The 16,074-nt window shown below is 42.8% G+C and overlaps 1 protein-coding gene across 2 annotated transcripts in view; it reads right to left on the bottom strand.

Annotated features, from left to right (window-relative positions):
• Positions 1–16,074, bottom strand: part of gtpbp3 (GTP binding protein 3, mitochondrial) — a 54,667-nt gene that overhangs the window by 38,308 nt on the left and 285 nt on the right. For both annotated transcript variants that reach the window (XM_060941622.1, XM_060941623.1), the window contains exons 2-4: positions 15,724–16,013; positions 11,927–12,013; positions 9,496–9,698 (exon numbers count right to left, since the gene is read on the bottom strand). In XM_060941622.1, the coding sequence (XP_060797605.1) occupies positions 9,496–9,698; positions 11,927–12,013; positions 15,724–16,013 (580 nt within the window). The remainder of the gene's footprint in view (positions 1–9,495; positions 9,699–11,926; positions 12,014–15,723; positions 16,014–16,074) is intronic.

Here is a 16,074-nt window from a genome sequence, read left to right as displayed (position 1 = left end):
AAAAGAAATGGTTAAAAATCTTGGTGTTTTCATTGACAGCGAGCTAAACTTTGACAGTCACATGAAAGCAATCACTAAAACGGCATTTTATCACCTAAAAAACATTTCCAAACTAAGAGGACTTATGTCAAAAAATGATCTGGAAAAACTTAGACATGCCTTCATCTCGAGTAGGGTTGATTACTGCAATGGCCTTTTCACAGGCCTGCCAAAAAAGACCATCAAACGACTTCAGCTGGTTCAAAATGCAGCGGCTAGGGTTCTCACACGAACAAAAAGAACAGAGCACATTACTCCAATTCTAAGGTCCCTTCACTGGCTTCCAGTAAGCTACAGAATTGACTTTAAAGCATTGCTGCTGGTGTACAAATCTCTAAATGGTACAGGGCCCAATTACCTCTCTGATATGTTGCAGCGGCCTAACCCAATCAGATCTACCAGATCGCAGCAGCAAAATTTACTGGTAAAACCTGTTGTTAAAACAAAGTGTGGTGAAGCAGCTTTTAGCTACTATGCAGTCCAGCGATGGAACCAACTCCCAAAGGACATCAAAAATGCTCCTGCTGTTGGCAGCTTCAAATCTAGACTAAAGACCAAGCTGTTCTCAGATGCTTTCTGCTAACTGATAAATATCATCATCTTTACATGTTTTAAACTTTACTTAACTTTTATTCCATTTTATTCTGCTGTTTTTACTGAACTTTTACTTCATTTTATTATTTTATTTCTACTATAGAGATCTTGCAGTCACGTGACCGGAAAGTACACAACCGCCATCGTGTCGGTCAAAAACACCGCTGAATACTGCTGCACTCGTGTACAGAATGGATCAATTTCAACCGACGGACTACACGGCTCATTTTTCTAATGAACAGATAACTAGATACATCTCATCTCATTCTCATCTCATTATCTCTAGCCGCTTTATCCTGTTCTACAGGGTCGCAGGCAAGCTGGAGCCTATCCCAGCTGACTACGGGCGAAAGGCGGGGTACACCCTGGACAAGTCGCCAGGTCATCACAGGGCTGACACATAGACACAGACTAACTAGATACATGTCTAAAATAAACGATCTACAGATTTGTGACCCTTATGGCTTTCCGGACGGAGTTTTCACGACCGGATTTTGAACTGCCAGCGGAATACCCAGACGTGTATGATTACCTCATCAACTTTCTCTCGCTGTTCAGTGGTGAAGCACTGCGTGCTTATAAATCTCTGGACAGTTATCTTTACAGAAATTCAGGATTTGTCAGCGACTCAGATGTGGCATCTTGTAAACAAGAAAATGATCCTCACTGGATGGGTAAGTCACTTAAGTATTGAGTATAGCACTGACCAGCCGATTATAGAATAAGGTAATTCCAAATTGTCCGTGTTGTTTACATGGATCTGGCGTTGGAGAGGTAGAGGCTTGGCAGTGGAGGTTTGAGTAGCTGTTTTCTGAGCTTAGTCAACAGGCCGGCTCTGCCTGCAGCCTCGCTTTTGCTTCGGCTCCCGGCGCTGCCTCCTTCGCTTTGCTTCCGATAACAATCCACGGAGACCCCGCTGGTCTCGCAATCTGGTCTCGTCCGGAATGTTTTGTTTTTTTTTCTCGTCCGGAATGTTGTGCATGCGATGGAAATCGCTACAAACCGTCATTTTCTGCTGGAAACCAATGTCCAGTAAGTCCATACGGTTGTAGTGGATATTGAAGTCCGGTACAGACGAACAACACGCAAAAATACACACAAAAAACATAAAAACCGTGCACAGGTAGGGAGAGCTTGTAGCCGCAGCCGTTGTAGTAGAATTGTATATAGTAGGGTTTTCCAGAAGAAAAGGTAGAAGTAAAAGCAGAAGTAGAACCAGAAGTAGAAGTAGAAGGCGGAATATGGCGTTTGACCGACACGATGGCGTCTGTCACAATCTGGATCGGCTGTGACGTCACATGCAAGATCTCTATTGTTTAATTCTCATTTTTTATTTTTCTCTCTTCTTCCCCCTTTATTTTATGCAATTTTAATTTCTATTGCTTACTGTTTTGCTTTTACCTCTGTAAAGCACATTGAACTGCCACTGTGTATGAAATGCGCTATATAAATAAACTTGCCTTGGGATATTTACATCTCAAATAACATCAAATTTTTTTAAACACCCTGTACATTTTTATCCCCTTCAGACACAAGGAAAAATGCTATGGAACTTCATGTGTGCAATTACACATATGTCCGAAGAGGTTAAAAAGCATAAACTAGTTACGGCTCGAGAACCTTACCGGCTGATGTGGATTCAAAGCCGGTGTGTAAAATCTTCAATACTGGCATACTTGTGGACACATCACAATAACCGAATTCACTATAAATGCACAAGGTTTTAGAGCAATGAAGCTGATACACTAGGGCCACTGTTCTGTCTATGGAGTGCACGACTCCTTTCCCATTTTATTGCTTCCTGTTAACAAACTAGATTGCATGGGGACAAAATGTTCATTGCAATATTATTAATAATAACTTAAATTATTGATTGAACCTGTCACTGTTACAGTCATTTTTATCATGGCTAAGGGCGTGCTAAGCATGATACACAACCGAGTGCCTAAAAATCATACGATTATTTATAACGTTATAAAATCCAAACAGCCTCTTGTGGCTCGTGGCTGCACAAGACAACGTAAAACAGAAATTCAAGTGCATTTTTCTTCCAGAGCATGACATATTGTATTTCCAAGGGAAACAATATAATTGGGGGCGGCACGGTGGTGTAGTGGTTAGCGCTGTCGCCTCACAGCAAGAAGGTCCGGGTTCGTGGCCGGCGAGGGCCTTTCTGTGCGGAGTTTGCATGTTCTCCGCGTGGGTTTCCTCTGGGTGCTCCGGTTTCCCCCACAGTCCAAAGACATGCAGGTTAGGCTAACTGGTGACTCTAAATTGACCGTAGGTGTGAGTGTGAATGGTTGTCTGTGTCTATGTGTCAGCCCTGTGATGACCTGGCGACTTGTCCAGGGTGTACCCTGCCTTTCGCCCGTAGTCAGCTGGGATAGGCTCCAGCTTGCCTGCGACCCTGTAGAACAGGATAAAGCGGCTAGAGATAATCAGATGAGATGAGACAATATAATTGGGTGAATGTGATTGGATTAGAACCAGATAGATCTTATGCAATGTGGTTATGATTTTCTTATCCCACCTGTTACTATCACAGTGGCATAGTCAAGAGTCACGAGCTGTTTAGAGGATGTAAAAAGTTGCTGCGCTTTCGGGACAAATCAATGCGTCTTTTAATTTATTCGTACAGATATTTTCTGCACAATCTGCCAAAGGACAAAGTGCTAACAAGAGAAAGAGGTCAGTTCTGATTTGAGGTTGTGTAGCAGTAGTGTTAGCAGTACTACGACAGGACCACTGAGACGTTACTGATACTCAAGGACGCGTTATCCTAATGGGCTTCATGGGCAGCTGCCCGGGGCCTCGGAGGTAGCGAGATCGGAAAATATGAAATGATATTTTCAGAAGTTTTGATCATATTGATAACATTTTTGATGCATTTCGCCACCCGTAAGGAAGCCCACCTTGTCCCGTCGCATAAATCACCCGTCATTGTCAATATGATCACTGTCCACCATGTCTTCACACGCTACGCCAGCTTGAGTTCAATGATTTAATTAATGACTTCGCTTTCCCAGCCCTGTGATGACCTGGCGACTTGTCCAGGGTGTACCCCGCCTTTCGCCCATAGTCAGCTGGGATAGGCTCCAGCTTGCCTGCGACCCTGTAGAACAGGATAAAGCAGCTAGAGATAATGAGATGAGATGAGACTTCGCTTTCCAGAAAAGTAGGAAAGTGCCCTTGTAAGTTGACCCATGGCTGTCAAACTGAATGCGCAAAGCTGTGTGCCACTGCTGTTTGGGACATTCCGTGTGTGAAAGGATGAAATGTTTCACATCGCCTAACATTTTGAGATTTATTTCTGAGAAGCAAGATATTTTTCTTTCTTTGTTATCGCTCTTTGTTTTCACAAGTTAAAAGTCGCCTGGATTCCAAAATGAAAACGAACGGTTATATACCAAATGAATGTTCTTGTTCTGAATACTAAAGAAACTGTTGTAGGCCGAGGTTATGTTCTTGACATGTTGTTCATTGACTCACTCATTCAAAGGCTTCTTGATGCTAAACTTTAGTTAACCAGACTTGTTAACCGTGATGTCTGATGGATTTTTTCACCATGCAATTGCCTATTTCACCATTGCTTTTTCTCGATTAAATAGGTGTTGATGGATATAAAGTTTTATCGTTCAATAGTATTTCTAATTGTGCCACTGTCATTATTTAAGTTTCTGTGTTAGACAGGCACGTCTGAGGGGGTGAATTTGCTGAGCGCAGTTGACAACAGGCAGGGGTGGGGCCTCGGCAAGGGTTAACGCGGCCCTGCTGATACTGAAGTTCCACTTCAAGTGCAAAAGTTTCTACCCCCATGGTTTCTGAATGGAGAAATAAACCTTTATTTTATAATACAGTACCAGTCGGGGGCGTCGTGGCTCAGGTGGATAAGGCGCCATACCATAAATCCGGGGACCCGGGTTCGATTCCGACCCGAGGTCATTTACCGATCCCTCCCCATCTCTCTCCCGCTCATTTCCTGTCTCTACACTGTCCTATCCAATAAAGGTGAAAAAGCCCCCCCAAAAAAATATCTTTATAATACAGTACCAGTCAAAAGTTGGGACACACCTTCTGATTCAATATTTTTTCTTTATTTTTATTAATTAAAAGACACTTCATGTCTTAAAGTAATGATGGATGTCATTTCTCTTTACTTAGTTGAGCGGTTCTTGACATAATATGGATTACTACAGTTGTGGTGTGGAATAGGGCTATTTACTGTATTTTTATTATGTACTGTTTACAGTTTGATCTCAAACACATTAAGAAGGCAAGAAATTACACTAACTGACTTTTGACGAGTCAAACCTGATAACTGAATAGCATTCCAGGTGACGACCTCGTGAAGCTGGTTAAGACAATGCCAATAGTGTGCAAAGCGTCATCAAGATAAACACTAGCTACTTTGAAGAATCTAAAATATGAAACATATTTTAACACCTTTTTATTTACCACATAATTCCATTTATTATATAGACACGAGTGTTTTACTGGGAAATACGCTACTCATATTTTTCATACAAACTACATCCGGGACATTGAGTAACATATTTAAATAATATTGGCTGGCTTTGAGTGGTCTGTCAGATATATTCCATTGAGCTAGCATGATACTGAACGAATCAAAGACGAGTTAAATATCATGCTAGCTAAATGGAATATATCTGATAGACCATGAAAAAAGCCAGCCAATGGTATTATTACACATACACACTCTTCATTTCAGTATTCTCGAAGGCCAAGCTAGCTTACTCAGTACTGAATAGCTTATTCAGTACTGTTAGCACAGCAGTCCAGTTTCCAGCCAGTGTAGCAGAAGCGTTAGTGAAGGCCAACACGAGCTTACCTGTGACTTGGTGCTGTTAGCACGGCAGTCCAGTTACCTTCTAGCTGGTGTAGTGTTAGCGCAGGCCAGTGCTGGCGCAAGCCAGCGCTAGTGCAGTAAAGCCGATTATTATTATTATTATTATCTCTGTGTAATTTACTTAGCTATTTTTAAAATCAACATCAACAACTACACACAACAAAGCAACCTGGCAGCCAAAATTCTCAAAATCTTCTGTTTTTAATGTAGCAAACTTTGCGGCCATGTTTATTTACAAACTGTCACAGTCACTCGCTAATGCAGAAGTTTTACATCTCCAATGTGTCTTTTTTCCAGTTTTTCAGCGTCCGTTGGCATGTTTTTCTCTTGTAAATATGTGTGAAGAACATATAATGAAGTTTTGGTAGCCTTTCAGGTGTTCAGCGCGTCTTTAGTTTCAGTTTATTTAGTGCTTAAGCCTAGCACTGGATTAGCTTAGTCTTCTCTTTTTCCTGGCCGACAAAAAAAAAAAAAAAGATTGTGCGCATGCGCAGCAGAAAAGTTTTGTCATTGGATCTTCACATGCGCTCCGATGTGTGACGTCGTGTTGTCTTGACAACGTGCAATATTATAACAATATTACATGCTCATTCTCCATTGGGGAGAGTGGCGTAATACATGGAGGATAATCGATATGATAACAATATTGCATGCTATCAGTAAACCTGCTAGAAGGGAACAGAATAGATATATGTTATGTAGCAGCTGGGAGGTCCATATGGTGAAATACCGTGACCAAGGTCTTGAAAGTACTGAGCGATGCCCTCTGGGCCGAGGTCAGTATTCAAGGCCGAGGTCACGGTATTTCACCATACGGACCGACCTTAAGCTGGTAAATAATATATTTATTTTTTTCTTTACCAAATTCTAACAGAAAACGAGAGCGCCTGAAAGGGAAAACCAAGCCGAACCACCATTTTGAATCCTCATTCACGGCTGTAATGCAAATGGCTTCCTCCTCGGTATACAAGTGCACTTCCATGGCAGGAAAAAAACTACATTTTGCCGCCTATGTAGTCCCCTATTTATACAAAATTGAGTCATTCAGGATTCAACCATGTTTTTGCTCGGCGTTAACAACAGTTACAGGTTTTTAGCTTTTTTTAGGCCCCAGAGGGCCGAGGTCAGTATTCAAGGCCGAGGTCACGGTATTTCACCATAAAGACCGACCATAAGCTGGTAAATAACATATTTTTTTCTTTACCAAATTCTAACAGAAAACGAGAGCGCCCAAAAGGGAAAACCGAGCCGAGACGCCATTTTGAATCCTCATTCACAGCTGTAATGCAAATGGCTTCCTCCTCGGTATATAAGTGCACTTCCATGGCAGGAAAAAAACTACATTTTGCTGCCTATGCAGTCCCCTATTTATACAAAATTGAGTCATTCAGGATTCAGCCATGTTTTTGCTCTGTGTTTTTGCTCGACCAAAGTTATACAGTATTATGACCTTTATATTGCATAAATAAAGCCATTTGGTGAAACTTTGAAGAAGAGATTGTGCTGGTTTAAAGTTTTTACCTAACGTAATATTATGTATTAGGATAACATGATCCAAAATGGGCCTCATTAACTAATGAGATCAAACTGTTAGCAAGTTAGAGGTTTTTATCTTTCTCCTGAAATGTTTTCTTTTATTTTGTCTTCCTCAGGGTAGTAAAACTCACTTTTGCTGTGAACACTGTCATTATCACTATCCATGATGTAAAATTAATGCCATTTTGAATCCTTATTCACAGCTGTAATGCAAATAGCTTCCTCCTCGGTATACAAGTGCACTTCCATGGCAGGAAAAAAAAACTACATTTTGCCGCCTATGTAGTCCCCTATTTATACAAATAGGAGTCATTCAGGATTCAGCCATGTTTTTGCTCGGTGTTAGCAAGTTACAGGTTTTTATCTTTCTCCTGAAATGTTTTCTTTTATTTCTTCTTCCTCAGGGTAGTAAAACTCGCTTTCGCTGTGAACACTGTCGTTATCGCTATCCATGCTGTAAAATTAATGCTATTCTCCTGAGAAATGCTGGCAAAAATTTATAAGATTTTTGATAATCTTATAAATAAATCGTATTAAAAAAAAGATAAATGCTGACAAAAAATGCTACTATGTTTGTTTTTGTTGTGAACAAGCGAGTCGCCAGAGGTCTATAACCGGGGTCTGTAACTGGGGTCCGTACCGTAGGATACGGACCCGCTCGCCCGCTCGCCAGAGCGCAGGATTTGGACCACGAAAAAAATAAATGTTTTTATTCCATGGAAAAAGTGGCCCGTATGTATAATATTTTCCATTATCTTCACTAGTGAGGAAATCGATTAATTGTTTTGATTAACTCGCGTAGTTTTTGTTTGTGAATGTGTCTATATAATAAAAAGAAAATCACACGTTGGCTTGAAGATATGAAGTTTATCTTCTCGTGTTGAAAAACTCTTATTTTTCACACAAACTACATTGCAGACCTGAATGACATATTTTCTGATATTTCACTCCGTTGATGTCACTCCCAGTGTTTTCCCGCTGACTAGACTTGTGTTGTCAAAATGGCAAACTGACTCAAAATTGAAATTCTTTTGATTAACTAGCGTATTTTTTTGTGGATGTGTCCATATAACAGCCCTGTGATGACCTGGCGACTTGTCCAGGGTGTACCCCGCCTTTCGCCCGTAGTCAGCTGGGATAGGCTCCAGCTTGCCTGCGACCCTGTAGAACAGGATAAAGCGGCTAGAGATAATGAGATGAGACGAGATGTCCATATAATAAAAAGATTATTACACAGTGGCACAAAGACATGAAGTTTATCTTCTTGTGTTGAAAAATATAAAACTTGTTTGCTTTGCTCACTCGTGAAATATACGCTCACCACTCGAAGATAAACTTCATATTTTCATGTGACCATGTAATATCCTCCATTTATTTTTTTTGCAGTCCAGTTTCCATCAAATCCTGCGCTCTGATTGGCTGGCGAGCGGGTCCGTATCCTACGATGCGGACCCCAGTTACGGACCTCTGACAACTCGCTCGTTCACAACAACAAACTTAGTAGCAATTTTTGTCAACATTTATCTTTTTTTTTTAAATAAGATTTATTTATAAGATTTTTATCAAAAATCTTATAAATTTTTGCCAGCATTTCTGAAGATAATAGCATTAATTTTACAGCATGGATAGTGATAACGACAGTCTTCACAGCGAAAGCGAGTTTTACTACCCTGAGGAAGAAGAAATAAAAGAAAACATTTCAGGAGAAAGATAAAAACCTGTAACTGTTGCTAACTCCCAGCAAAAACATGGCTGAATCCTGAATGACTCAATTTTGTATAAATAGGGGACTACATAGGCGGCAAAATGTAGTTTTTTTTCCTGCCATGGAAGTGCACTTGTATACCGAGGAGGAAGCCACTTGCATTACAGCCGTGAATGAGGATTCAAAATGGTGGTTCGGCTCGGTTTTCCCTTTCGGGCGCTCTCGTTTTCTGTTAGAATTTGGTAAAGAAAAAAATAAATATATTATTTACCAGCTTAAGGTCGGTCCGTATGGTGAAATACCGTGACCTCGGCCTTGAATACTGACCTCGGCCCAGAGGGCCTCGCTCAGTACTTTCAAGACCTCGGTCACGGTATTTCACCATACGGACCTCCCAGCTTGTAAATAACATATATACATGTTCCAGATGTTATTTCATCGTTTTGATGTCTTCAGTATTGTTATACGATATGGAAAATAATCAGAACACGGAAAAACCTATGAATGAGTAGGGGTGTCCAAACTTTTGACTGGTACTGTATATGAACAAAACAGATTGGACAAAAAGAATTCCAAGAATAATATGTGTTGAAAAATAATATACTAAACCCCAGACATGCTAAAGAAAATATGCAATGTTAATGTAACATTACTACTGTCTTTATGTTTGAACAAGGAGATTGACTTGAACCTATCATCACATCACATCACATCTGACTCTGTTGTGGTGACTATATGCTCAATCATTACATACATGCTTAAGCTGCCGACTCCAGTCATTGTAGAGGCGGCCGAGGTCCCCTGACATCTGCCGGAGTGCTTGTCTCCTCTGTGCTTCTGTCTCTGCGTGGATCAAATCCCCCAACCCCTCTACTTCTGTCAAATCCAACTTTCCAGCATGGAACGCACGTCGGGTAAACTCACCTGCCTCAGCAGGCCGTAATCCAGGCAGACTCCCTAAAGTGCAAACACAAAAAGAGTTTAACGACCAATGCTAATTTGAGATGTGGAATATCTGTGGAGACAGAGGGGAAACATACAGTACAAAATAATCCTGGGACCAACCAGTTATTGCCATCTTGTGGGTAAAAATGTACACAGCACTCAGTCCGCAGAAACGCCTACACTTGTTCCGGTGTTTGAGTCATGCTACCAATTAGAGCCCTGCACTCCCACGGGAGTCCCACGGGACCCGACGCAAAGCAGTGCGGCGCGGGACAAATTTTGAAAGCTCATTGCGGGCGCGGGCAGGAGGGGGAGTGCACAATGCGGGAGCGGGCGGGAGGGGTGATAAGCTGCAGTCCCGCTAACTAAAAACGTGTTTAAAATAAAATTTATAAATTATTAATTTATGTCTATCATATATAATTTGTGCTGGATATTTTATTTGGCATTAATAAAAACATTTTAAGATGCCTAAATTTGCGGATGTGGTCTAATCTCGCGTACGTTTCCGATTCCTTTCCGCTCTTCCGTGTTTGAGATTTTGGTAGGTGTGTTGGGTATCTCTGTAAAGCCTCAGCTGCGCATGCCGCCTGGCAACGCGCACCCTCGCTACGTGCGCTAGGTGAAGGATCGGTCAGTGGAGAGCTCAGCTAAGCTCAGCATGTTTAATTCCCCAAGCCAATGACAAGAACTTTTGTGAGAAATAACGCGAACGTCTGCATCATGCGGGATTTGCGGGTGGGAGCGGGACAAAATATGGCAGGCGCGGGCGGGAGCGGGACTGAAAATCATAATTCTTTGCGGGAGCGGGACCAGGGCTTTGAACCAGAATTTTTTTCCTATTGGTTCGTTCCGAACAGAAACAGAATTTTAACGTTTCCGGTTTTGGGTTCCACCATTAAATAGACGTTCCCGAACCGGTTAGAACAAAAAAATTTCGTTCCCGGAACGGTTAATTACGTTCCCTGCCAGCTGTTTAACAAATGGCTATAAAATGATGTCTCTGTCTCATCCAGCTTAAGCCAAATGTAGGCTAATTCTATTACAACCTTCATTAAATAAGACAAGAAATAATTCAAAACAATTATTATTTCAAATGTTGGCGATTTGGATTCTCAGTATGTCTTCCCATCTACACAAACAGAAAAAGTGCCAAAAATGAAAGATAATTTGTTTAGTGTGTTACCAAAGGCTAGTCAGGCCCTATGCATTGATAGGCTAACAGAGGTTAATGCCATTTAATGTTCGTGAGCCTCTCATTAACGTGGACAAATATATTGATATCGTGCTTGAAATTGACATTTTTGAATAACGATAGACTGCAATATTTACCTCTTATTTAAGATCTGGAGACGTGATAGTAGTCCACCCTCCCGCTCTCTCCATTCAGTCAGCGAACGTCACACAGGAAGTGAACCCCAGCGGGTCATAGAAACTTGCGCAGGAGAAGAATGACTTTTATTTGTAGGCTACTGAAACTTTGAGGAACGAAATCAAAACCGGTATTAACCGGTTACCATTATTTTTAATAAGCGTTTCTGTTCCGGAACATAAAAAATAATAAAGTTTCTGGTTTCGTTTCTGTTCCATGTGAAATAGAAAAAGTTCCCGGTTTTCGTTCCTTGAACCGGTTCAAAGCCCTGAGCGGGACTGAAAATTCTGTCCCGCGCAGACCTCTACCACCAATTTAGTCGTCACATTGCATTAAAGGAAACATATTACGAAAAACTCACTTTTTCAGTGCTTGTGCACAAACATTTGGGTATCTGGAGCCTACCAACTCACAATCTCTGAAATACAACGCCCAAGTCAGTTTCTTTTGTTCTGCCTACTTCAGAAAACATGAGCTTCAACAAGCTGTTCAGATTTTGCTCCCCTTACTATGTCACAAGGGGAGCTCATTAGAATTGTCACTCCCTCATCTGATGGCTTCAGAACTGCCTTTTCAAATGAATATTCATGAGGAAAATGCTACCTGATTGGCTGGCGGAAAAGAGGGTGGTTGTAAGCAGGGGTTCGTTATCATTTAAAGGAACAGGCACTCTAATCAGCCATTTTGAGCAGGGCTGTTTAGACAGGGTGAGAAGGGAGCTGTGGTGTTTTATCCTTGTGGTGTTTTGACCAATGCATCTCACAGACATTTCATTAAGACCTCATGGAATTGCGTCAACTTGTGGAAAAGGGTTATAATAGGTCACCTTTAAAACCTATTAATGTTTCATAAAATATGATCGTCATACCGAGGGCTTGTAAAACACCACTAATGACAGCAGGTCCTCCGTGGACGTGAAACTCAGCACTGTCCTCTCCGGTGAAACTGTGAGGGCCTGAAGGAGAACACAAAACACATAGCGCTTAGACTCAGTCAATTGTATATTTGTGCATGACATTTTCCTATGTCTCGCAAGAACAATATCATGTAGACGAGATGTGATCATTTTGATGTCCTGAGGGTTACTTTTCTCCATTTTGGGGCCATTTTCCTACCTCCCGAGGTAAACAGTACGGCCCTACAGAAACAGCCAAACGCAAGGAGCTTTAACTAATAAGCGTAACTATGGAACCGCATCACACCAAGATGGCAATGCACGGAAAACATCGTGGCTCTGCATCGACCTCAGAGAGTTTTGAGTCGCAGGGATGTAATTTGTGGTTGACATTCGCAAATAGATCCGTGAAACAAAAGACGAATAGATCTTTTCTCTGTTACTGCTTGTGTATTCTCGTGTCTTTCTCTGTAAGATCAAAACACTAGGTGTGTAATTCCACACTCGCTACCATAGAGTCGAGCCTATGCATTCTAAGGCTAAGATAGTGAAGTGCTATGGAATCAATTTTGTGCCAAAATGTTCATACAATACTTTTGAAATATCAAACAAAAACGACAAATCAAAATACAAAAAAACAAAAAAAGTCAATTTTTTTAGACTGGCAAACAAATTATTCGTGTAATCGTGCAAAATATCAGTCTATTACTCTTCAGAAACCTTTTATTTTTGTTCCGCGTCTTTCTCAGTTTTGTTTGACGTAATTTATTTTGGTTGCGATTCCAGCTTTCTCGTTTGCGTTCCCTGACTTTTTGCTTGCAGTTTTGGCACAAACTTGACGTGTGGGTGGGCTGTCCAGGAATGCATTCCCATTGGGTAACTTGTGTTTGACTGACAGCTACACTCAGCCATTCCCTACTCGGATTCTGGCGGACTGTTTGACGAGTGACCGATCCATTGACGGTAAACAAGGATCGAGTGGACTTCAGTGGCGACTATGATATTGAATTTACACTTTGTTGAATTAATTCAATATCATAGTCGCCACTGAAGTCCACTGAAGTATTGTATGAACATTTTGGCACAAAATTGATTCCATAAAGTGCTAGCTAAAATGATTTAGTTTCTGTCCAGAAAAATGACGTCATCTAACCTTAGTCTATCTTTCAGTTGCACTCACAAGGCAGGCTTTTCTTTTCTGCTGGAATTTAGACGGCAGGATAGTGGAGACCGCCATGTTTCCCCACGCCAACTTGTTTTGGTTAAAAGTAGGCCAAACACCCCACAGTGGTCCCGTGATCTTTTTGCTCACTTTCTTCTGCGATCTCCAGAATTGTAAAATGCGGGACACGTTTTATCTCGGCAAAACATTCACACACAGGATACACGGTGTGCGCAGCAGCGCAACATCTCGAAACTCCAACGGCAACAGAACATTTTGCCCAGAATTCAACTTTGCAGTCAATCTCTTGGACATTTTATCTCAGAACAAATGACAGATGAAGAGATTTATAGGCAATACCACATGATGTATGCACAAGCAAACTTACTCTTATGCAAGTTTAGTGTGCGTACAAATGGAGTGACTATGTCTCTGTTCAGAGCTTATTGTACACCACTCTATACTGCACACTTGTGGTCAAACGACAGGAAAGCAACATTGCAGAGCCTTCAAGTAGCTTATATTCTGATGATGCCATGAGAATATTATTTATATTTAAGAGCCCTAGACTCTGGTGTAGTGGTTAGCACTGTTGCCTCACAGCAAGAAGGTTCTGGGTTCAAGCCCAGCGGCCAACGAGGGCCTTTCTGTGTGGAGTTTACATGTTCTCCCTGTGTCTGCGTGGGTTTCCTCTGGGTGCTCCGGTTTCCCCCACAGTCCAAAGACATGCAGGTTAAGCTAATTGGTGGCTCTAAATTGACTGTAGGTGTGAATATATATATATATATATATATATATATATATATATATATATATATATATATATATATGTGTGTGTGTGTGTGTGTGTGTGTGTGAATGGTTGTTTGTCTCTATGTGTCAGCCCTGCGATAACCTGGCGGCTTGTCCAGGGTGTACCCCGCCTCTCGTCCAAAGTCAGCTGGGATAGGCTGTGACCCTGTAGAACAGGATAAGCGGTTACAGATAATGGATGGATGGATGGATGGATGAGACCTAGATGGTGTAGTGGGAGTGAAATGTTTGTGGCTACATGAGTCAATACTTTACCCGGGAAATGAAACCGTCTTGGGCTTATCAAACATAAGGTTTCGTACCTTTGGGAGAAACCATGACCTAATGGTTAGAGAAGCAGCTTTGGGACCAAAAGGTTGCCAGTTTGAGTCCCTGAATCAGCAGGAATGGCTGAAGTACCCTTGAGCAAAGCATCTAACCCCCCAACTGCTCCTTAGGCTGCTCTGGGTATGTTGTACATTGCTCTGGATAAGAGTGTCTACGAAATGACCGCAATATGATGTACCACATGCTACCGATTCCAGCTGTGGACACATTGGCACAGTTTTCTCTTTGCAGGACACTGATTTATATGCATTTAAAACCATGATTTCTTATTATGCTTTTGTATGTCATTTATTCCATGTTGCAGGGTTGCAATGGTCCGTCTTGAGAAGAGAGTCTGGGACAACACCATGCTCACGACCAACACCAAAATGAGAGTGTATCAGGCCTGCACGCTGAGCACTCTTCTCTATGGAAGCGAAGCATGGACCCTCTACTCCTGCCAAGAACGCAGACTGAACGCCTTCCACATGCGCTATCTCAGAAGACTTCTGGGCATCACCTGGCAGGACTGTGTCACCAACACCGATGTCCTGGCCAAGGCAGGGATGCCCAGCATGTTTGACCCAGAGAAGCCTGCGCTGGCTAGGCCACGTCAGCCGCATGGACGACGGCCGCATCCCAAAGGACGTGCTGTATGGTGAGCTGGCCACAGGCTCCAGACCCACACTATGCTACAAGGATGTATGCAAGCGTGACCTGAGGGCAGTCAGCTTCAGACCTGGAGACAGCGGCCTAAGACCACGCTGGCTGGCAGTCCACCACCAAGGCCATCGTTGAGGAAGCCGAGAGACCCGGTGGGGCGGAGAGGAGGCTCTGACGACAGCGGAAACTGCAGTCGGCACCAACAGACACCCGACCAAGCAACTTGGCGGCACGGTGGTGTAGTGGTTAGCATGGTCGCCTCACAGCAAGAAGGTTCTGGGTTCGAACCCAGCGGCCGGCGAGGGCCTTTCTGTATGGAGTTTGCATGTTGTCTGCGTGGGTTTCCCTGACAGTCTAAAGACATGCGGTTAGGTTAATATAGGACAGCCTTGGGCTGAGGTGCCCTTGAGCGAGGCACCTAACTCGCAACTACTCCCCGGGCACTGTTAGCATGGGTATGTGTGTGTGCTCATTGCTCATGTGCATGTGTTCACTACTTCAGATGGGTTAAATGCAAAGAGGAAATTTCACAAGTGTATGATGAATAAAGTTGTGCTTTCTTTTCACCTGCAGCAGACCGTGTGGCTCACGCATCGGCCTATACAGTCATACTGCAACTCGACAACTGATGGATGACCCCTGGCGCAGATCACCATGATCTTTCAAGATCGAAGGAGCCAACAACGATATTCCATGTTCTGTCTTGTCTTTTATCTGGATCCTTAGTATCTAATAAAGTGTTGATTTGATTTGAAAAGTGCTGTGTGGATCCCCACAGGGTGAATTCTTATCCCCACAACTTACAACACGATCCCTGATCACGCACCTGGGAACCACAGGACAAGGCCCCGGTCCAGCAGCTCGTGAGATGTGGGGTGTGTGATGCTGCGGAGGTGCGCAGTGCGGGGGCTGAGTGCGCGCTTCAGCCCGGTCAGAGCGCGCACAGCTCCGGCTGCATCTGGCCCGCTCACCCGCACCACGGCGACTCCACAGCGGCCTCTTCCAGAGGATAACGCGAAGATCGTGTCCTCAAAGCCCGGGACAGGACTGGTGCACAGCGGTCTAACAGGGCAAGCCTGACCAAAGACGCCAGGACAGCTGAGGTACACTCGTGGCCTGGGGAATTAAACATGCATATTCTTCAAAAGGTTTATCACCGTGTTCGTCATCAGGGGAT

This window comes from Neoarius graeffei, chromosome 15 (assembly GCF_027579695.1).
Source record: "Neoarius graeffei isolate fNeoGra1 chromosome 15, fNeoGra1.pri, whole genome shotgun sequence".
NCBI classification, from domain to species: Eukaryota; Metazoa; Chordata; class Actinopteri; order Siluriformes; family Ariidae; genus Neoarius; species Neoarius graeffei.
Note: the sequence above shows the minus strand (reverse complement) of the source record. Positions and strands in the feature narration are given on the sequence as shown.